Below are 23,437 nucleotides of genomic sequence, written 5' to 3'. Positions count from 1 at the left end.
TTAATATATATATATATATATACACATATATGTGTACACACATATATATTTATATATACACACAAACATATATATGTGTGTGTATGCATATATGAAAAATTTAACAAACTTGCAATCTCAGATATAAAGCTAAACACCAAGCTCAAGAAAATTTTTGAATAAAGTTCCTTTGGCAAAATCAGCCAAGGCATGGAGCCAGGAGGGAAAAAATTCCTTTGTCTTTTTTTTTTCTTTTTTCCCTCCAATCTGGAGGCAGCAGAGGTTGTAAAAAAAGTGGCAATGATGTTGTCCCAGACACAGGCCTTTCCCTCACAGACTAGGGTATGAGAGGCCTAGTCATCTGAGAGAAGGGGAGAGAGCACCAAGGATTTACCTGTCTCCTGAAAGAGACTGCCTTCATGGGTCAAGAAGGTAAGCCATCACCTAGAGGGGAGAGGGAAGGATCAAGTGTCTAACTCTAAGGCAGGGCAGAGAGTTAGTTCACATACTAAAATAAATTCCTCTGCCTCTTATATTATGTCTATACCTGATAAAACAAAGTTTTTGAAAACAAATCGTATTGTTGGAATTAATCTTCTTTGTTAACTGAGCCATTCTGGCATTTTCTATGGGATTTCATTAAAGAAAAAAAAAGGTGAAGTGAGGATCATTTTCTTAATAAAGATTAAAATAAAATGGCTGGCTTCATCTCTAACAAATAAAATACTTTAATAAATAATGAGACTTTGATCTTAAGCATATTCCCAAATTTGGGGAGTAGGTATAGTTTGGAAATGAAATAACCAGAAAGAAATTAACAAGAATATAATGAATAGTTTCTCACATTGAATACTTTGACAGTTTTAATTAGCAAGGATTAGAAATGTCAACAATTACATTTCCTATATTTTATAAATCTGAACTTCAAAAATAAACTTTTTGGGTGGATGGTAAGCAGGAACTAGTGTGAGCTCCGTACCGAGTCCCTCCAAAAACCTATAAAAAATGGCTCTGAACCAATTCTAGAACGGCAGAACCCACAAAACAGCAGAGGGAAGCAGGGCTCCAGCCCAGGACAGCCTGGATGGTCTCTGGGTGAGGTCTATCCCACATGGAGCTGGGAGCTGGGAACGGAGTGGAGCAGAACCCAGCCTGAACGGCGTGGACCATCCAGACCAGAAGCCGGGCGGAGGGGGCCCTAGCGCCCTGAATCAGTGAGCTGCGGCAGTTACCAGACTCCTTAACCCACAAACACCAAAGATTGCTGAGAAGGTTACTGGGAAAAGCTGCCGGAGTGGAAGGAGTTCACGGTTCAGCTTCCAGCCCCGGGGGCAGTGGAGGTGGGGCAGCTACAGCTGCTGTTACTTCCGGTTCCAGGCCCACCTGGTGGGAGGAATTGAGTGGCGGATCAGAGCAGGAGTGCACGGCCTGCTGAAGATCTAAGCCCAGTCCGGGCTGGGGAAGGAGCAGTGCTGGTGTGGCAGAGCTGGCACCTCCCCCGCAAACGTGGAACATAGAACTCTCTAGTCTACAAGCAGTCATACCCCACTGAAAAACTCAAAGGTCAAGTTAGTTGGCTGGGAATATGGCCAGGCAGCGAAAACACACCCAGATTCAGTCTCAGACTTTGCATTCTTTCTTTGCTGACAAAGAAGACCAAAACATACAGCCTAAAGAAGTCAATAAAGTGCAAGAGCCTACACCAACAGCTTCCAAGAAAAACATGAACTGGTCCCAGGCCATGGAAGAGCTCAAAAAGGAGTTGGAAAAGCAAGTTAGAGAAGTAGAGGAAAAATTGGGAAGAGAAATGAGAAGGATGCGAGAAAACCATGAAAAACAAGTCAATGACTTGCTAAAGGAGACCCAAAGAAATCCTGAAAAATACACTGAAGAAAACAACACCTCAAAAAATAAACTAACTCAAATGGCTAAAGAGCTCCAAAAAGCCAATGAGAAGAATGCAAATGGAAAAGGAGGTCCAAAAGAACACTGAAGAAAATACTACCTTAATAATTAGATTGGAGCAAGTGGAAGCTAGTGACTTTATGAGAAATCAAGATATTATCAAATAGAACCAAAGGAATGAAAAAATGGAAGACAATGTCAAATATCTCATTGGAAAAACTACTGACCCTGGAAAATAGATCCAGGAGAGATAATTTAAAAATTATTGGACTACCTGAAAGCCATGATCAAAAAAAGAGCCTAGATATCATCTTTCAAGAAATTATCAAGGAGAACTGCCCTGATATTCTAGAGCCACAGGGCAAAATAGAAATTGAAAGAATCCATCGATTGCCTCCTCAAATAGATCCCAAAAAGAAATCTCCCAGGAATATTGTTGCCAAATTCCAGAGCTCCCAGATCAAGGAGAAAATACTGCAAGCAGCCAGAAAGAAACAATTTGAGTATTGTGGAAACACAATCAGAATAACCCAAGATATGGCAGCCTCTACATTAAGAGATCAAAGGGCTTGGAATACGATATTCCGGAGGTCAATGGAGCTAGGATTAAAACCTCGAATCACCTACCCAGCAAAACTGAGTATCATGCTCCAAGGCTAAATATGGATTTTCAATAAAATAGAGGACTTTCAAGCTTTCTCAGTGAAAAGACCAGAGCTGAATAGAAAATTTGACTTTCAAACACAAGAATCAAGAGAAGCATGAAAAGGTAATCAAGAAAAAGAACAAGAAAAAGAAATTGCAAGGGACTTACTAAAGTTGAACTGTTTTGTTTACATTCCTACATGGAAAGATGATGTGTATGATTCATGAGACCTCAGTATTAGGGTAGCTGAAGGGAATATGCATACATATATGTTTATGTATATATATGGGTGAATGTGTATGTATGTATATATCTATGTGTGTATGTATGTATACACACACACACACACACACACACACACACACACACATATATATATATATACACATAGAGAGAGAGAGAGAGAGAGAGAGAGAGAGAGGGAGGGAGGGAGGGAGACAGGGAGAGAGCAGACAGGGTGAGATGAAGATGAAGGGAAGATATCTAAAAGAAATAAAATCAAATTAAGGGATGAGAGAGGAACATACTGAGAGAGGGAGATAAGGAGAGATAGAATGGGATGGATTATCTCCCATAAAGGTGGCAAGAGGAAGCAGTTCTGTGGGAGGAGGGGAGAGGGCGAATGAGGGGGGAATGAGTGAACATTGCTCTCATCAGATTTGGCCTAAGGAGGGAATACCATACATACCCAATTGGGAATCTTACCCCACAGGAAAGAAGAGGGAAGAAGATAAAAAAAAATGGGGGGATGATGGAGGGGAGGGCAGATGGGGGTGGAGGTAGTCAAAAACAAACACTTTTGAAAGGGGACAGGGTCAAGGGAGAAAATTCAATAAAGGGGGATGGGTTGGGAAGGAGCAAAATATAGTTAGTCTTTCATAACATGAGTATTGTGGAAGGGTTATACATAATGATACACATGTGGCCTATGTTGAATTGCTTGACTTCTTAGGGAGGGTGGGTGGGAAGGGAAGAGGGGAGAGAATTTGGAACTCAAAGTTTTAAAAACAGATGTTCAAAAACAAACAAAAGTGTTTTTGCATGCAACAAGAAAATAAGATACACAGGCAATGGGGCATAAAAATTTATCTTGCCCTACAAGGAAGGGAAAAGGGGATGGGAGGGGAGTGGGGTGACAGAGGGGAGCACTGACTGGGGAACAGGGCAACCAGAATATACGCCATCTTGGGGTGGGGGGGAGGGTAGAAATGGGGAAAAAATTTGTAATCCAAGCTCTTGTGAAAATCAATGCTGAAAACTAAATATGTTAAATAAATTTAAAAAATAGGAAAAAAATAAACTTTTTAATGTTTTTAAAAATTCAATTTCATTTTTAACATGTGGGATTTTTAAAAAATTTTTTAAACTAGTCATTATTTTTTATCACAATTTTTATATTGGGGCTGAAGGCAGGGTGGGGTATTGACTTGATTTTTCAAATACACTTCCTTAAATAAAAACAAAAAACACATAGTTTGACACTACTGATCACCCCTTCTTGGATAACCCTCCTTTTCTGGCTTCAGAGAAATTGTACTCTTCCAGTTCTTCTGAATTTCTTCCCACCTTAGCCAGTTCTTTGTCATCTTCCCAATCTACAAATGAGGTGGACTGAGACTTTAAAGTTTGGAACCACATTTCTTTTTTTTTTCTCAGCCAAAGAAAAACAAAGTTTATTAAAGATTCACCATATTGCGTAGACTCTTAGGGAGCCTAAGCATTTGTGACACTAATGTCAGCAGGCCAGATCAATCTGACACAGACTGAATCTGAGCTAGATTGAATCTGAGCAGAACTAAATTTCTTTTCCTCCATCAACATTCATTCATGATTTAAATAAGAAAAAAGCATAAAAAAAGGAAAGCACAGGACATTCTTATAATTAGTCATTTTCATAATTTACATTAATGCCAAAATATTACCATAGCAAACTTGAGGCAATATGGACCATAAAGAACATACCTATTAATTCTTTATTTCTGACATCTAAGGCCATGTTCCGTAAAGCTGTTGCAACGGCACACACTACCCGATCATTGTCTATTCGCAGCAGCTCCACTAGGATCGGCAGACCTTTTTCTTTTCGGACAGCAGCACGAATATACACTGACCACTGTTGAGAGAGGGAGAGGGAGAGAGAGAAAGAGAGGGAGGAAGGGGGGGAAGACAGAGAGAGAGAGAGAGAGAAGAGAGAGAGAGAGAGAGAGAGAGAGAGAGAGAGAGAGAGAGAGAGAGAGAGAGAAGAGAGAGAATGCTGTTTATAAATATTATAATATTGCTGTTGTTTTTTTCCCTCAGATGTAAAGGAAGTTGTGCCGATAGATTACACTTAATGCTTTAGGAACATCACTCAACATTTCTGTCCTCCAAAAAAAAAAGGGCTTCAATTATACTTCATTTTCCCCATGCCACTGTTTCCATTTTGTGAATTTGTGGGTTATTTAATAGACATGTATTTTCAGTGCTCTAAAACATTGGCATCTAAGAAAAGAAGGTGCATTAGGGAAAATTTAAAAACAAAGTGAAATTCTTTTAAAAGATGAGAAAAGAGCACTGAGGGAGGCAAGATTGACAATAAGTTTGAATGCGGAGCACATTTAAGAAGGGAAGAAGGGATGGTTCCTGGACAATACTTGCAGAATTGAGTTCTAGGAGACAAGTGACTGGAGAAATAGTCAGAAAATAAATTACAGAGAGGGAGAGATGGAGGACAGCAAGTGATGAGTAAGTCAGGGACTATAAATCAGGAAATAGATTTTACTTTATTCTTTGTACCCTGAATTCAATAGCTCCAGAATCATAACTTTGTAAGTTTTTAAATGAAGAAATATATAAAAGCTAGCTTTGGCTCCTCATATGACTTTGTGGAATCCTTCTTATAATTAATGTGTAACAAATTCATAAGATCATAGAGTTAGAGCTGGAAAGGACCTTGGAAATCCTCCACTGGAATCGCTCATTTTATAGGTGAAAAAACTAGGGCCCGAAGAGGCAAAGTTACTCGTCTCACAAAATGTAAGCTCCTTCAGGTCAGGGGCTGTTTCATTTTTGTCTTTGCATCCCCAGTGTTTAGCACAGTGCTTGGCTTATAGTAGACACTTAGTAAATGCTTATTGATGGATTACCCAAATTCATGTAGTTATTAGGTGCTGGGATTTGAACTCAGGTTCTCTGACTCTAAATCCAGGGATCCCTTCCTGATCCCACCCTAAATTTGAGTTATTAGGATGATAAAGCCATCACAGTTGTTTTAATGAAACCCAATAATACCCACCTTTGATTTATAGACGTGGTGAATACAAAATGTGTGTGTGTGTGTGTGTGTGTGTGTGTGTGTGTGTGTGGTGTGTAAGATGGAGCACTGACATAAAAATAAATGAATTAAAATGTGGCATCTATTGAAATTAGGCTCACATTCCAAAGTTAGAGAATACCATTTGTGAAAGTAGGTTGATGGCAAAGGGGATTTTTTTAGTTCGTGGCAATTTTTTTTTTCTGGAGTGGCAGGTTCCACTTTTTATATCTTCTCTCCCCTAGGCTTCATAGAAAAAGCAACTTAACATACACTTTTTACTTCCCCCTCCCCCCGGAGCTGGCTCTCACCTGTGGCAGGCAGGGTGCCCCCTCTGGCAGTGTACGTAGGGCATGAACCATGCCTGCCACATCCTCCTCACAGCCCTGCATGAAATACGAGATTTAAAAAAAAGGAAAAGAAAAAGAAAAAAAACTTCATCCCATCCTATATTAGTAATGACACACACAGACTCATCATTCCCAACTCAGGCCATGCATCCACATCACATCATTTTCTTAAGGAAGCCTGGGGCAGCTAAATGTGTCTACTCTTGGCTAGGGCTAAAACCCATTGCTTCCTAGGCCTCATTCCCATGAGGCATGAAGAGTAACAGCAGGAAAGCTTCAGTACTGAAAAGGAAAAAGAGCTAGAAGTTCCATTTCAGAGTTCAAAAAGAAAATTTGAACCTTTTGAATAGGGATTGTTTCATTCTTTGCACTTGGTCTGGCACACACTAGGCATTTAAAAAATACTTGATTAACTGATCAAGGATCAAAGATTTGATTGATTCTACCAAGGATCAAGATCTGGTTCTTCCTTAAAACTAAAGGTATCATAGTCACAAACTACAAAAGGGGGAGGAAATAGAAATCAGAGCTGTATAGTGGTACGTGTCATACCAATACACTTTCTTGAATCCCTTTTAAAAGGAGCTGGGACGTAAATAATAAAGTTAATACAGACATAATTTTGCTCTGAGATAAACATTTACAACTACTTTTTATGATCTTGGTGGGAATCACAAGAAAGTTGAGAGATGAGAACTATTTTTATTTCATTTTTAGTTCAATCCCTTCTATGTTATGGATGCTATGAGTTTTATTCGACTAATTTGAGAGTCTTCTAAGGCTGCCCTCTGCCCTCTTCTCTTCCTTTTTATACTTCTTCCTGGTGAGCTCATTTTATGCATCACCATAATGCAGATGATCACCTTGTTTATGTATCTCCAGTCTTGATATTTCCTCTTAGCTACAATCTCACATTTCTAACTATCCCATGGTGGTCTTTATGAAGATGTATTAAAGGTGCCTCAAACACAAAATTTCCAAAACAGAGCTCATCACTTCCCTCCAAAAGCTGTCACTTTTCCCAACTTTGTCCATATTATCATTCTAGAGTTAAGCTACTGGAAGGCAGGGATAATATCTTTTTATAATCTTTGTATTGTCTATCATAGAAATTTACACATATGAAGTACTCAGTGAATGTTGTTGAATAAATGAATGGTTCTGTTGGTGACCATTTTATGCTCTTTTCATTATATTCAGTTTCCTTATGTGTATGGAATCCTTGTTTATAAAGAATGGAGGATAGTTTTTTTAATTGTTGCAGTTCCCTGTGTCTTTTTTAGCCTACAATAATAAATCACAACAGCACTTGTTTGGCACATTAGCAAATATATTCAGTAGAGTTTGCATGCAAAGCCTTTGGTAAATATTCAGAAGTTCAACAAAAAAATGTTTTGTAATCAACACATTTCTTAACTTCTTTAATCTAGGTTATTTTCTTCATGTTACAGAAGAAAAAAAACACTATATTAAATATATGCAATACTTATATTGTGTATTTATATATGCAGCTAGGCAATGCAGTGAATAGAGTCTTGGACTTGGAGTTAGAAAAACCTGAGTTCAAATCCAGCCTCAGATACTTACAAATGATGTAACCCTGAGCAACCTAACCTCACTCAATCTCAGTTTCCTCCCTGTCAAATGGGGATATTAATAACATTTACCTCTCAGGGTTATTGTGAGGGCAAAATGAAATAGTAAAGTACTTTGCAAACCTTAAAGTGCTATATAAATGCTATAATAATAATACTATTATTATCTCATTTCCTCACTGCTTTTATCTTGAAGGAAGCACAATTTATATCAAGATTTTCCCAAATGTCTTTATCTTCCTTAGTCATCTTTGTTAAGGTAGGCTTCTATCCCAAGAGATAGGTAAGGAATGAAATTGAATTGACTCTTCCCTGCTCAAAATAACTATAATTCAAAATAGTCAACTGGAGTTTCAAGCTGAAAATGAAGATTGTGATAGCGTACTGTTAGAAGTTCTACTAATAATTATTTTAATTAACATAACAACATTTTTAAAGTCGTACTAAACTTTTATATTATTTAAAGTTAGAATGAGATTGTTAAAATATGCTAGTTGATTGATGGGGTGTATACATTAAAGTATAAACGGTTCTTGCTTAAAAGGTAGATTATTCGTGAACGGTCTATTAAAGTAATTTCCTATGAAATGCTGTCCCAATATTGATTTTTAGTGTAAATTTAGAGATTCTTTAAACTGGTTACTTCATCTGTAAAAATTACAGTACTGGACTTGACAGCTTCTTACCTACATATAGGGTTCCAGGAACCCATCATTTAATTTTATTTGATAATTCAGAATGACCCGAGGACCCTAACATGCTTCAGGATGGCAATGAACCTTCTCATAAAGTAGAACTGAGGCCATACTGGTGCAGTTTGTCCTGATCCCAAGACATATACCGGAATTTTTATTTACTGTAGATAGATCTCTGGCATCAGCTTACTCGATTAAGTGATTTGCCCATGATTATACATATAGAAAGTATTTGAACCCAGATCTTTCCTGAATCTATGCCCAGTCTTCATTATATTACAGTAGACTCTCCCTCAAAAAAGTATTAATTTGGTCTTTCTGGTTCTTTGTATACCAGATAAAAAGGAGTTGATCCTAAAATAATGCTCTGAATATTAACAACAATCCAGAATAATGCTCAAAATGAGTTGCAAAATAAAAGTCAGGAAAATGAAAAAAAAAGAAAGAAACAATGAAGTACCAGAAACTAAAAAGCGTTCTAAGTCTGGAAGTAGCGGTCCTCAAAATTTAATACTTGGGCAGTATTTTCACTGCCTTCAAACCATCTTTAAGATTTTCTTTTCCTCCTATCACTAGACCTTTTCTAGGCATTTTCTCCTAAGGACAAGTATTGCTGTTTTATAACAACTCTATTGGTCTTTAAGATAGGAGGAGATACTACCACAAAAAGCTTACATATCACAATCGTGCTTAGCAGTAGAAGAGAACCCCAGTGTCTACTGGAACATGTAAGTAACTGCTTGCCAACTTGTTAATGCCCTATACTTACCTGCAAATTAATAGGCAGTGCCTAGTCAGAACTAGTCTTTTTTTTTTAAATTTAGCTCATGATTGTGATAATCTTCATTAGGGGATGTTAGCACATTAAAAACATTGATAATCAAAATCGCCAAGCTGCTAATCGCAGATTGGCATTATCACAGGTTCAAGACTGAATTTCAACTGAGGGAAGGAGAAGTGTTAAGATAATAGTAATAACTGACTTTTATATATAGTACTTTGAAGTTTACAACTCATGTTACATACAGTATCTCATTTGAGTCTCAAGAGGTTGTTATTATAATTGTGATTATCCTCATTTACAGATGAGTTAACTGAGGCTCCCAGGAAGTTAAGTGGCTTGCCCTTCATCTCACAGTTGGTATCAGAGGCAGGATTTCAACCCCAGGTTTCTGCTGTCTTCAGATCTAGCACTCTCTCTCCTGTGTCAAGCTGGCAGATAGAACTTTTCTCCTTTCATCTTTCAAGTACTGCTGTTGGATTGAATTTATGACAATTCACTAATTCCTTAAGTTCAAAATTAATTCAGAGAGATGTCATGAAGCAAGTGCTATCTAATAGGGAGTAAAAGGAATTCTAAATAGTGAGAGTTGTATACTGAATAGCTTACAACAAAACCAGTTAATATGATGAACTGATGAACATTTGGGATTTTGTCAAAGAAGACAACAGTTACTCGTTTTTCCCCCAGTCAAGTTAATAGAACTGAAAATTCTAAGCATCATGAAATACACTTAGGCAATGTTGCAAATATAACCTTCCCAAGCAAAAACGTTTTTTGCAAAATGGCCCCCACTTGCTTTGAGGTAGGAAAAAATAAATAAGGTTGGGCTCTTGTTAGCTATATATTTTTCCCCATACTTACTTCCCTGTAAAAGTAATTCTAAAGGCACATTCACTAGATAAAAATCCCCCAAACAATCTTAAGGATCAGTAACTTTCAATTAAAAAACATGTTCTAGAAAAATGACCTTTCTTGAAAGTAGAAAGATTCTTTATTTTGAAAGTTGTAGAATATTAGAGATGTCACAAAACACACGATTTTGACATTTATAAATGTCCTTTTAGTAGCTAAGTATGACACTGTCAAATATACTGTCTACTGAGCTGTAGAAAGCTCTAATTCAGTATCTCTAGGGTTTTCCTGGTGACAAAGCTATGTGACTGCTTTGTTAAAAGGTGAGAATTTGATATCAAGGTAGGTACCAGTGACCCTCTGCTTCTCATACTGGACCCCCTCCAAATATCTGGGATGGCTCTCAACAAAGTGCAGCCTTTGACCTGTGGGGCAACATCTGCCAGCTGTGAACAGAAGGTACCAGTGAAGGTACTACAAAAAACCACCATCATTTCTAGCTTAATAGCTGTCTTGGAAAAAAATCTACTGGCCAAAGCAGAAAACTCTACATTTTAAAGTAAGATCTTTAAAAACCCCACAAAACTGGATTCAGTATAGAATAGAAAAAAACAGAGTTTTACTGTGAATGGACTTCCTTTTCTGACATGCTGATGAGAGACTCAGACCTGACTTAGAAAATCTGACAGCCCTGTCATGGTGATTCAGTCACTATCATAGCATCAAAGTTATCTAGTCATAGCACCTTCAGCTGGGGATTCAGGAAAGTCTGTTAATCACATCAGCCTGCTCTGGAGAGCTAGAAAATAGAAAGAAACTACACTTTGAAAACCAGGAGCTGTCTGTCCATTTCTCTAAACTTCCAATTAGGCCCAAATCCCCCGTAAGAAATTAATACTTGACATATTTCAAGAATATTATAGAGATGGTTCTCTCAAATATACACAATGTTACTTTTTCTTCCATGAATAAACGGTAACTTATTACGAGTAATAATGTTAGTGGTGGCTTAAATTTCTATAGAATATTTTGGGACACACAGTATTTTACGTTTATTAATCTCATTTTATCTTAAAGGATGTATAGTTGGAAGGGATTTAGAGGTCACTCATCCCAAATGGAGGCCTAACAAGGTATACTGACTTACAGAAATAATAATTATTATAAAAAACCTAATATTTATATAGTATTTTAAGGTTTACAAAGTAATTCACAATATTATCTCATTTGATCCTTACAGAAACCCTAGAAGGTAGGTGCTACTACTATCCTCCTTTTATGAGTGAGGAAACTGAGTCAAGGAGCATTTAAGTGACTTGTTAAGGTCGCATAGTGAGTTTCTGAGGCTAGATTTGAACTCAGCTCCTCCTGACTCCAGGTCCAGTACCACCTAGCTGCCTCTAAAGTCACATGGATTGCAAAGCTAAGAGGAAACCATTATTTGAGTCACAGTCTGTGGTTATTTCTACTAGACTAGGTTTTTCCCCCTATTTTCATCCTAAAACATTTCTACATTTTCACCTCCCAGGATTGCTAATTTGGCCAAAAGAAAAAATATGGAACATTAAAGATTTCATTATAGTTCTGAGAATTATCTGTACAGTGCCATTCCATTATGTATTATTAGTTAATATATCAATATTTAAATGATTATTGAATGCATCATACCATGAAAGGAAAAAGCTACTAGTTAGGAAAGACTCATAAACATAAATTAGGGAGGGAAATTTCATTATATGCAGATGTCTAACAGCTTTGTTCTTACAAGTTTCTTTTTTGCTATCTCCTACCTGGGTAAAACAGATCTATTTCTCTTAGGGTTAATTTGAGGTTTTTATAAAGGTCCTGTCCACTTTTAAGTTTTTTAATAGCTTAGGTTGTAAATACAATAAAATACAACTAATAGATCACAGTTAAAATCATATTTATTCAACCTTAGGCAAACTATACCGCATAACTATGTCATACTATTGGTACCATACTGAGATAAACAGAAAGTGACTACCAAAGATGGGACGGTGAATAAGACTGAAATCCCTGTCAGCTACAAACAGAAAAGTAACCATTTTCCCTATCATAATGCCATTATATTTCTATCATATCCATGGCCTGTTATTACTGTTTAAAAGCTGAAAGTTTTTATGGTGCACAATGATGTTATAAATACCCTTCTTTTTAGTTAAACTATAATATATAAAGTCTACTTCCATGTTAAAAAAGTCTTCCGATAAGGATATTTGTAAAGTGCCACTAGCATGCAACACTTTGGGATTTTAAATTGGTATATACACTTTTGGTCCCGGTCTCAAATTTTAAAGATCACATAAAAAGACAACAAAACAACTAAATTCCTGTTTTTATCATAAAAACACATTTTGAGGGGCTCTGGATTTGACTGGCTGAGATGGGAGCCTACTGTGTGACCTTAGGCACCCTCTCTGGGTCCCAGTTTTCTCATTATAAAACCAAGATAATAATACTTAGATTAGGAGACTCCTTAATATCATAATTATTGGTTGACACCTTGTTATGTTCTAGCCATTCAGAGCAGGAAGTAGAAAAATGTATCCTACCTCTAACTGCTAAGTTCACTTGAAAAAATAATAGCATTGCATATGAAAATAAATATGAATATTTATATAGTGATGGCCCTGGCCTAGTTAGGAAGATCATCCATGGAATTCATTTATCTGTTTCAGTGCTCCCTTTTTTTTAATGTCAACAATCAACTACTGACTTTCTTGCTTAAAGGCAATACCACAAGACCTTCTATCCATAAGGGCTCATCTTTACCATAAATCATCGACTTGCCTTTGCCAATGGGGATAATTTACTACACATATTCATTTCTAATTCTTGCAGACTACTGATGTGGATCAGCATATATTTTCAGTCTTAAAATGGTTCCACAGTGAAACAAAATAGGAGAAATGTTGACAGCAGGATATTTAAAAATAAGTGATGCTGGCATTTCCTTGAAAAGAAACTGTAGCTATATTATAATGTCTGTTTCTTTAATTTTTCTCTCTGGTACTCTGTTCCTAGTTCTATTACTGTCAGTGTTTTTTGGGGGCCAGAGAAAAAGGGAAAAAATCAGGTATTTTGTTAAGGAGCAAGTAGAAAACTAGATAAATCAGAAACCTAATCTGATTTGTAGATGTGCATTTTCAGGAGAAATGAAATAATTTCAAAACACAGATAAAATCCCTGAGTATTTCAAGTAAGCTGCACTAAGGAAATTGAGTGATTTGTAACAGAGGTAGTATCAATGATGAATTAAAGTAATTTTGATAGGTGTCCAAGAATTCTACATTTCTATTTTGTCTCTTAATATGTCCTGAGATGTTTGAAATGGTATGCGTAGAGAATCCAAAAACCATTTTGAGCAGCTGAATCAACAGAGAACTACATTCTTGCCCAATGATACGCTTCACCAAGATACCTGTTCTGCATGAAAATTACAGGTGAGTTTTAGCCCATTCTGCCATCCTAAGTTTCTTAGCATAGAATCCATAGCACCCATAGCATGGGTGTCTTCCACTCAGGGAGTAAAGGATGTGGCATTTTTGCTTCTGAGGGACTCAGGAATTGGAGGTTGTCCAAATTATGATAATATGGCACATCAGTCTCAATGAGACTCATTGTCTGGCCTAAGCCTCTGAGTCAAGCTGATCAATACCCTCAACAGCTAGGCTATTACCAGAAAAACAGAATTACAGAGTGAGCACAGAGAGGAAAAATAACTGTGTTCATGAAATAAAGTGGCAATATGATAGGACCCCTTAGGAAGTTTTTTTTCTTTTTTTAAAGTAGAGGGAAAACAAAGCTGAGGGAAAAAGTGGAAGAAGAGCAACGGCTGTTGTTGTTAGTCTTTTGTTCTTGAAGAGGACCAATAAATACATCATGAGGGTGATTTCTTGTGCATGAATTGGATTTAAGTGAGACAGAGCTGCACAAAGTCATCAGCCTCACTCTCTCCTCCACAATCATTGGAGTACAGTGGCAAAACAGAGGTCAAGATGATTGGCAACGGCCCAGGATGCAGCAGGTAAAGGGAAAGATACTAGGCACGTTCTGCGACTGTGGTATTGGGCTACTAAGTCTAGGTAATATTTTAAATGATAAATGTCTGTCAAGGCAAAAGACAATTTGTGGATACCTTCAGGTCCTAGGGAAATAAGGCAAACTTTCCCCCTTTTAATATTTTTTCTACGTGCCTACATGGAACACCCTTTTTTAGACTACGTAGTTACTACATTACTTTCAATAATTATCTCTTACTAAATAAGGGGATTTTTTAGTGGCAGACAATTTTATATTTATCCCACAGAAAATGACACACACACACACACACACACACACACGCACGAACGTGCGCACGTGTGTGTGTGTGTGTGTGCACATCTGTAAAGATTTAGAGTTATTAGAAACTTTAAAGGCCATCTATTCCAACATTTTCATTTTAGAGGTAAGGGGAAGTGAGGCCAAGGGCAATTAGGTGATTTGACCAATATTACATAAATAGTAAGGAGCAGGAGAGCTAGAAATTTTTCTTAGGAATTTGGGTTCCAAATCCAGTGCTCTTTCTACTATACCAGTATTTTTCATCAATATAATTAAGGAGAAAAAATAACAGATAAAAGCTTAGAAGGATCCAATAACAAATGGCATAGATAGCATGGTTATCATATCTGCAGATGGCACAAATTTGGCAGGGATATTGAAAGACAGAATTAGGATTCAACAAGATCCTAACAGGTTTGATTACTGGACCAAATCTAACAAAAGGAAATTTAAGAAGATTACATGTAGAGTTGTACAATTGGGTTCAGAAAATTCTTGTCACAAGTAGAGGATGAAGAGATGTGATTAGGCAACAGTTACTCTGAAAAAGACCCAGGAGATTTAGTGGACCGAAAGCTCAGTGTGAGACGACATTGTGATAAGACAGCTGAGAAAGCTAATGTGATCTTAGGCTGCATTAGAGTAAATCTAGGATGAAGGAGGCAACAGTTCTGCTGTTCTCTGTTCTGTTCAGACCACAACTGGCTTCACTATGGGGCACCACATTTTGTCAAAATTGCCTGATAATTGGGACATGGTCCAGAGAAAGGGAACCATTATGGTAAAGTAAGTGCCTCAAGTTTATGCCATATAAATGGAAGAACTGTTGAAGGAACTAGAGATTTAGCATGGAGAACAGAAGACTCAGGGGGAACACGGTAGCTGTTTGCAAGTATTTGAAGGCTGTCAAGTGGAAGATGGATTAGACCTGTTCCATTTGGCCCTTGAGGGTAGCACTGACTGATGAGTAAAAGTTGTAAAGAGGCGAATTTAAATTTGATGTCAGAAACAAAAAATTCTAACAACCCCAAAGCAGAATGGATTGCCACAGGAAATCATAGGGTCTTCCTCGCTGGGGGTCTTCAGACAAAGGCTGGACACATCATAGAGAGGGGCCTTTTTAAAGGTCAGAATTAGATTAAATGGCTGCTGGGGTCCATTCCAACTCTGAAATTCAGTAAATGGTTCCATTCTATTTACTCTTCTCATCGACTTTGCATTGTTCAATATGGGCGACCAGGAACGTCATTTCTTTACTACCTCCACCCCACTAGTATGAAACTCTCCGTTAGCATATTGTCTTCTCCCATTAGAATGCAAACTCTTTGAAGCTTAGCATAGTGCCTGGCACATAGTAAGTGTCTAATAAATGCTACTGACTTGACCTTCCGTCTGTCATTATTTTAAAACAATTCATTTCCTTCTGGAAGAGACACAATGGAAGTAAGATTAAATACAGATTCACTACTAATAGAGTTAGGCACAGAGTCAGGAAATGCCTAAATTCAGATCTAGCTTTTGACTCTTATAAGCCAGGTGACTATGGGCAAATCACTCACTCCTCTGAGCCTCAGTTTTCTCATCTGTAAATTGGGATTAATAAAATCTGTAGTACCTACATCAAAGGGTTATAGTGAATAATAAGTGAGATAATGCATACAACAGGACTTAGCAAACCATAAGGTTGTATATTCGGGTGCTCCCTCCTTTGACAGTAATGAACTATGTTTCAAAAATGCTATGAAGTTATGGTCATTTATGGTGAATTGTTGGGAGTATAATGACAAAAATGAATGTAAAGCAAATTGCATTATTTTTGTATCACTATATTTAAACATACTGTGACTAATTCTCATATACTGGGCTATCTTCAAGTGTCTCTGAACAATTTAATAGTTTCTTTTAAAAATATATATGTATATATAATATTTTAGTTTTCCCCAATTACATGCTAAAACAATTTTTAACATTTTAAAAAAGTTTTGAGATCCAAATTCTATCCCTCCCTCCCTAATTTAATTGATTCTTAAGAGAAATGCTTAATATAAATTTGCTTAAGATTAAAAATCGAGTTCAATTGGCCTTTCAAGACAGTTTTTTAAATGATTAAATGATGTCCATTTGGTAAAATTACTACTACATTTCCCATATCTAGATCTTCATTTTCTTTCTAAGTATTAGTTACAAATTCAGACATTTTCTCATGAGTAATAGGTCATACCTTCCAGCTACCTGCAGCCAAATTCTGCAGGGCACCTGCTGCACCTTCTAGAGTGTCCGGGTTTGAGCACTCAGAAAGAAGTGTGAGGTAGGGTTTGACTATTGAAGGGTGCCACAGCATCTGGATTCCTTTTGGTGGTTCTGCACAGTCAGGCAGTGGTCCTACACCATCCCACTGTGGAGGAAAAATATGATGCAAAACATCCATTACAAAATTTCCTTGAAGCTTCTTTAGCAGACATCAAGGACCATAAATACAAGATGGATCAGGTGTTCGATATGATATATACTTTGCTTCCAAGAAATAGATATTACTAATAATCAGATATCTACATCTTTTAGACACAATTAGAAACAGAGATGAGTTTTAAGTTAACAAAAATAATTTGGTTGTTTTAGGGCTTACATCAAGCAAAGAAGCAAACTACAGGATGACTGACCCACTCAGAGAAGTTTGCTGTGGCTCCATGCAGGACAATGAAATCTTATGCATGAAGCAACTCACAAAGTTAAGGTAACTCTGCCCCTTATTTCCTCTCATATAACTTTTATTGGATTTAAAAATTCAAAGGAGCTAGCATAACGAGGATGAAAGACAAGCAAGTATACTATTTCTACTAACAGAGTGATTTACTTAGAAAAATCCATGGTCTCATTTATGTTTCTAGGAAAGACAAAATAATCATATCACCATTTTGATTAGGACAGAATAAAACAATTACATGCTGTTTGCCCTGAGTTTGTTAAAGTGTATATTTTAAAAATTACCCAATTACAGTTACTAAAACACCTTAAAGATATCTTTATTATGTATAGTCTCTAAATTTTACCTCTGGAAGGGCATGAGAGATTACCTAGCAAAACATTTCCACTAATAATTCTACACTTAACTGATTAAAAAAATCCTCAATTCTGAGCATTTTTTTGTACGAACATTTAGAACCAATATTATCTGATTATTAAGGAAATATTGAAATGTCAATATATGCTAATTATTAAACAGAAAAAAAGTCTTTTACTATCATGTAACATCAAGTTTTTCATCATTTTTCTTGAACACGCAAAAGACTAGCATCTTAATTAAAGAGCTTGCTTTTCTTTAGATTATAGTAAAACCTAATCTTATATATTGATCTGAGCCTTACGTCAAGGAAATGCCTATCTTTCCATCAGAGGTTATTAAAACAAAAGCGATAACAAGCACAAAAACGTTGCCAAATAGGTTCAGCATTATAACAAGGCTATCAATAACATGAGAGCTTCTTCTTAGTAACAGTGCGTGGCCAGGTCATATAAAGTTGATTTTGTACCTGTGTGCTGTGTTTCATTTGAACTAACAGACCTTTATCTTCTTCAAGCCAAGAGTTAAAAAAAAAGTACAGATGGAAAGTGAGTTGGCCCTGTAACAGTGCATCAGTTTCATTATTTGAGAGTGACAGCTCTGATACAGGATTCATTACATTTGGACAGATAGGAACATCAAGAGGAGGGCAGCATCACTCTGTGGCATTACCAGCTTCCATGAGGCTGTAGTAAAACTGGCTGCTCAAAGGAAAGAAACTGAATGGTATTAAACCCATCTCCTACTGCAACGGAGAAAGCAAAATAAATATTGGGGTTTTTATGCCTTCTATGTCTAATTTATTATCTGTTGGAAGAAGCATAGAATTAACAATGTAATTTTTCATGACTATCTCTTGATATAAGATAGGATGTGATGCTTATGAACAGCCTTTCACTCAGCATGGATAGTGGTGCTTATTTGCTCTTAGTAAGAAGTCCATACTAGCACAAGATCGAATCCTTTTGTCAATAATTGCATTTTGTAGGAATGGGAAGGAAGCATAGATAAGAATGTCTTCTGACATAAAAAGTATTTTTGATAGATTATGTGTTGTAACATTACATGGGGACAATGTGGTGGTGCCGTGGACAGAGTGCTGGGCCTGGCGTCAGGAAGACTTATCTTCCCGAGTTCAAATCTGGTCTCAGACACTTACTAGCTATGTGACCCTGGGCAAGTCACTTAACCCTGTTTGCCTGAGTTTCCTCATCTGTAAAACGAGCTGGAGAAGGAGACGGTAAACCACTCCAATATCTTTGCCAAGAAAACCCAAATAGGGTTACAAAAAGTTGGACAGGATAGAAAATCAACTGAACTGAAAACATTGTATGATACATACCATAGAAATTGTGTAACTGGAATATTGGTATAGGTGAGAGAAGTTGTGTTAACTTTATAGGTTCATAGAATTAGAATTAGAAGAGACTTGTAGGGAACACTGAGTCCAACTCCTTGTTTTATAGATGAGAATACTGAAGCATAGATTAAGTGAAATTCCCAGGGCCATAAGGCTAGTAAGTATCTGAAGCAGGATTTTAATTTGGGTCTTCCTGACTCTGAGGCCAGAACTCTCCACTACGCCACAGAGTCACCATTCTTGGCTGGATCTTGTCCTCTTTTCTAGCTTCTTTGCTATAAAATATGATGAACGGTCAAATCAGTGTACAATTTTTCTACTGCTGTAGGATATGTCCCGTCTAGCTCTTATAGAAATATCTTTTATTGAATCCCCTTCTTAATGGTTATCAAGAGAGTCAGAAGGACATAAAAAGGACATCTGACATGAATAAGGATAATCTATGATGACAACTAGAGATATGGTTCAAAGGTATTTTTGTTTTTTCTATTTTAGAGCATTGATCATATTGTGGCATGTTAGTACCGAAGAAAAAGAAGTGATATACCTGACCTTAATTAGATCCTTTATTCAAGCTTTTGCTAAGTTAATAATGGGAAAGCCCTCAAATGTTCAACACATTTCCACAAGTAACAAATACTGCAAATCTCAATCACTATAAAATCCTGTAAGGAGTTTTGCAGACTGATTTATTTAAGAGTGAAAGGAAATAAGGAGGTTAGTAAAATGATTGTATTATACATGAAAACTTTCAGGAGGAATCAAGAGTTTCATTTTTAGCAAGGAGATTCTTTGAGAAAAAATGATTATATGATTATCCTTTCTAATAACAGAAACTTATCAGATATTATTAGAGCAGTAACATCTCAATTGCATTTTCATTAGGATGGCCATATTTTATATATGTAATAACCCAGATGGTGGGCCATTTTTTTTGATTCACAAGCACTGCCACAGGTAGATAAGTTTGATGCAAAGGGAATCATTAGTAGACTGAATGTTAAGCCTTTTTCAGTAAAAAATTTTCTAAAATTATACTGTGAAAATGAAATAAAAAATAAAACCTTTCCCAAGTTAAGAGAGGAGACTTTCTAAGCAAAATAAAGTGTTAGAATGAGAACTTGCTTCTCCCCAAACACCAACCCTTGGCAGCATCAGCAAAACCTTTTGAATGGATTCCCCGAGTGAGTCCTGAGATATTTCTGCTGAATAGAGTAACCTTATGCTCAAATTCCAAAATCAGGCAAAGATCCAAAAGAGATAAAACTGAAGGAAGAAAAATAGAATTATGGTGAAAAAGTAATGCATTTTGGGGCTACTCTCTTTCTTTAATTTAAAATTTTCAATGTTGTTTTTATATTTAATAAATATTTCCAACATTATTGCTTCTGGATAATCTTAACAAACAAGACACGGAAAAATTGTGACAGGGATCAATATGTGGGTTCCCATTTTCTTTTATAGGTTCTTGAAAATACTATTTTTTGAGGGGGGAAGGCAGGGAAATTGGGGTTAAGTGACTTGCCCTAGGTCACACAGCTAGTGTGTCAAGTGTCTGAGGCTGAATTTGAACTCAGGTCCTCCTGACTCCAGGGCTGGTGCTCTACTCATTGTGTCATCTAGCTGCCCCAAAAATACTATTCTTAAAAGTAACTCACAGTGTAGGAATATTTATATGAATTGATGCAAAGCTAAGTAAGCAGGGCTATGAAAATAATGTAGACAATGATCACAACAATAAAAAGAAACAAACCTCCCCTCCCAGTGATGTATTATCATACTGTACTAATTACAATTACCAAGCTTAGCCCTGAAGAAGAGATGAGACAATGTATGTCTCTCCCTTTTGTATAAAGGTGGGGGACTATGGGTGTGGAACATTGTGTATATTATTGTTTAATGCATTATTTTTGCTGAACTGATTTTTCTTTCTTTTTAAACCATCCGGCTTGTTGTCAAGAGGAAGGCAGCAGGTTATACTCAGAAATGAAGTTGATATACTAACAAAAGTTCAGACACTTACACTGGACTTTTGCATATATTGGCCTTTCATTGGACCTCTAGCCTGAAAAGTACAAACCATAATTTGTTAAATAAGAGTTCATTCACTTTTTTGTAATATTAAGTATGATGCTAATATTTTTGGTGAGATATATGACTAAGATAACGTTCTTCTTAAGACATCTAAGTATATAAGTCTTGCCATAGTAATCTTATCCTGAAGGTATCTTAGGAGAAGACTCACAATAGTACCAAACTGGGGAGAGGTTCTAGAGCAGGGGTGGGGAACCTGTAGCCTTGAGGCCACATGTGGCCCTCTAGGTCCTCAAGTGAGGCCCTTTGACTGAATCCAAACTTCACAGAACAAATCCCCTTATTAAAATTATTTGTTCTGTAAAACTTGGACTCAGTCAAAAGGCCACCCCTGAGGACCTAGAAGGCCACATGTGGCCTTGAGGCTATAGGTTCCCCACCCCTGTTCTAGAGTAAACTTAACTCTGCCCCTGGGAAAATGGACACATGCATTTGCAGGTAGGTGGTACAACACATCAAGGACCAACCCCAAAGTGAGCAAGATCTGAACTCAAATCGGGGTTTAGACACTTATTAGTTTTGTCACTTTGGACAAGTTGCTTAACCTCTTTCTGCCTCAATTTCCTTATCTGTAAAACAGTGATAATAATAGCACCTACCTCCCAGGGTTGTTGTGAAGATCAAATAAGATAATATTTGTAATAATATTGCATTATTAGGTACTTAATACATGCTTATTTCCTTCTTTCCTTCCTTATCACTTATGACTGCCAAGTTGTAAAAAAGATTTATAATTTATCACTTCACACTCATGACTATCATAAACAATTAATACTTGCAATATATGATGATATATTTTATAGGTTTGACGATACTGACTATGGATTCAAGCCCTTGAGGATCAAGCCCTCAGTCCATGATACTGGTAAAGACTTCTTGGAGAAGAGAGGCATTGAAATGTACATGGGATGAAAATATTCTAATTTCAAAAATCATCCAAGATTTCTTCCCCCAAGCCCAAGGATTCAGAGCCTAGACAACGTAAGGAAACAATGAAGATAGGTATAAATAATGACCTTGAACTCTTCACAAAATGTTTATGTCACTCACTGTTTGAATCAGGAACAAGTCACATGACCTCTATGATTTTGCTGCATTTTCCTTGTCTATAAAATGAGAGAGTGGGACCAGAATCTCTGTTCCCAACCTCCATGGAAAGACCTCGGTGGGAGGGGCTGTCATCAGAACTCTTAGTATTTTGGTAACTGTACTTTAAAATAATTGGTTTCTTTTGTAATACTATGTAATTTTATCAAAAACATTATTCTGAAAAGAGGTCTATAGGTGTCACCTTACTGCCAAAGGGGACCATTAGATGTAAAGTAATGGTTAAAAACTCCTGGAAAATATTGTGTGTGTGTGTGTGTGTGTATATTTGATGAAAAGGCTTCTTTATCACTCAAGGCTCTTTGGCTATTTTAGAGATAACTATTATTTTAGAAATATTCTCGTATGAAAAAACATACAATTTCTTGCCTCTGTAGAGAAGGTTTCATTCTTTAGTATTTGGTATATGACAGCAAGGACAGGATGGCACAGGGAGAGTTGACCGTATTCTGGGAGATTTTCAAAATGTGAAATACATCACTCTTTGATGGTCAAAGGGTTCAAATTTAGTGTTAGAAAAGAACAACTGATTGCTCCTGCATAGAAAGTGTTAGGTTTTCAGGAAAAGAACCCAAGTGAGGGAATGTTTTCAATAAGATGGTGACAAAAGCTTTCCTTTGGACTTACGTTTAACAACAGATTTTTTTTTATTTTTCCCAGGGTTTAAAATCTATTAACAGATTTTTATCCTGGTGGCTTTAAGGAGAAGGGAGCAGAATGTCCTTTACAGAGAAAGCTATTAAAGCTCAGGATAAAAATTGTACAATATAATAATGTCAGAAAGTTAAAAAGAAAAGCTCAGCATGTAGTGTGCTACCCCTCTCCAATCTTTTCTTCAGGATGAAACAGACTTCAATAAGTCTGTGGATAGTTTAGTTTGTGCCATTCTAACGATGCATTTATATTGATACTACATGTTTTCAACAATATATTACTGTATACAGAAGTGATTTTATGATTCCACATTGTGGCTAAATTCTCCAAGCCAATCCCAGCAGAATGCAACTTATGATAGCTTCTCTTATGTTGGAAAAGCTTCTACCACAGTGCAGATCACAGACTTTGGTACAAGTACTAGCCAAGCTAGCTAAGTACAGAGGCTAATTAATAGTAGTCTGGTCTTGAGAGGATGAAAATTTTGATCATGTAAATCAAGGGGAAAAAAGAAGACAAAATATAACATGGCCTTCATCCTGTGAAGCCCCCTTCTACTTTCTTAATGTAATGGTGGCAAAAAAGGATGTTAAAATTTCACAATTTATAGATGATCTATATATCATTAATTTAATGGCTGACCTCCTACCTATGAGACTCTTGAAAAATGAGTAGACCTTAAGAAGAGAGGAGACATATCAATATTGTTATTCTCATTT

At 36.7% G+C, this 23,437-nt stretch overlaps 1 protein-coding gene across 1 annotated transcript in view; it reads right to left on the bottom strand.

Moving 5' to 3' along the window:
- CTNND2 (catenin delta 2) overlaps positions 1 to 23,437 on the bottom strand; it is a 339,842-nt gene that overhangs the window by 125,972 nt on the left and 190,433 nt on the right. The window contains exons 6-8 of the mRNA XM_036745439.1: positions 16,664 to 16,837; positions 6,134 to 6,208; positions 4,493 to 4,643 (exon numbers count right to left, since the gene is read on the bottom strand). Of these exons, the coding sequence (XP_036601334.1) occupies positions 4,493 to 4,643; positions 6,134 to 6,208; positions 16,664 to 16,837 (400 nt within the window). The remainder of the gene's footprint in view (positions 1 to 4,492; positions 4,644 to 6,133; positions 6,209 to 16,663; positions 16,838 to 23,437) is intronic.

Source organism: Trichosurus vulpecula, chromosome 1 (assembly GCF_011100635.1).
Source record: "Trichosurus vulpecula isolate mTriVul1 chromosome 1, mTriVul1.pri, whole genome shotgun sequence".
NCBI lineage: Eukaryota > Metazoa > Chordata > Mammalia > Diprotodontia > Phalangeridae > Trichosurus > Trichosurus vulpecula.
The sequence above is the reverse complement of the archived record's forward strand: the minus strand, read 5'-3'. Positions and strand labels throughout refer to the sequence as shown.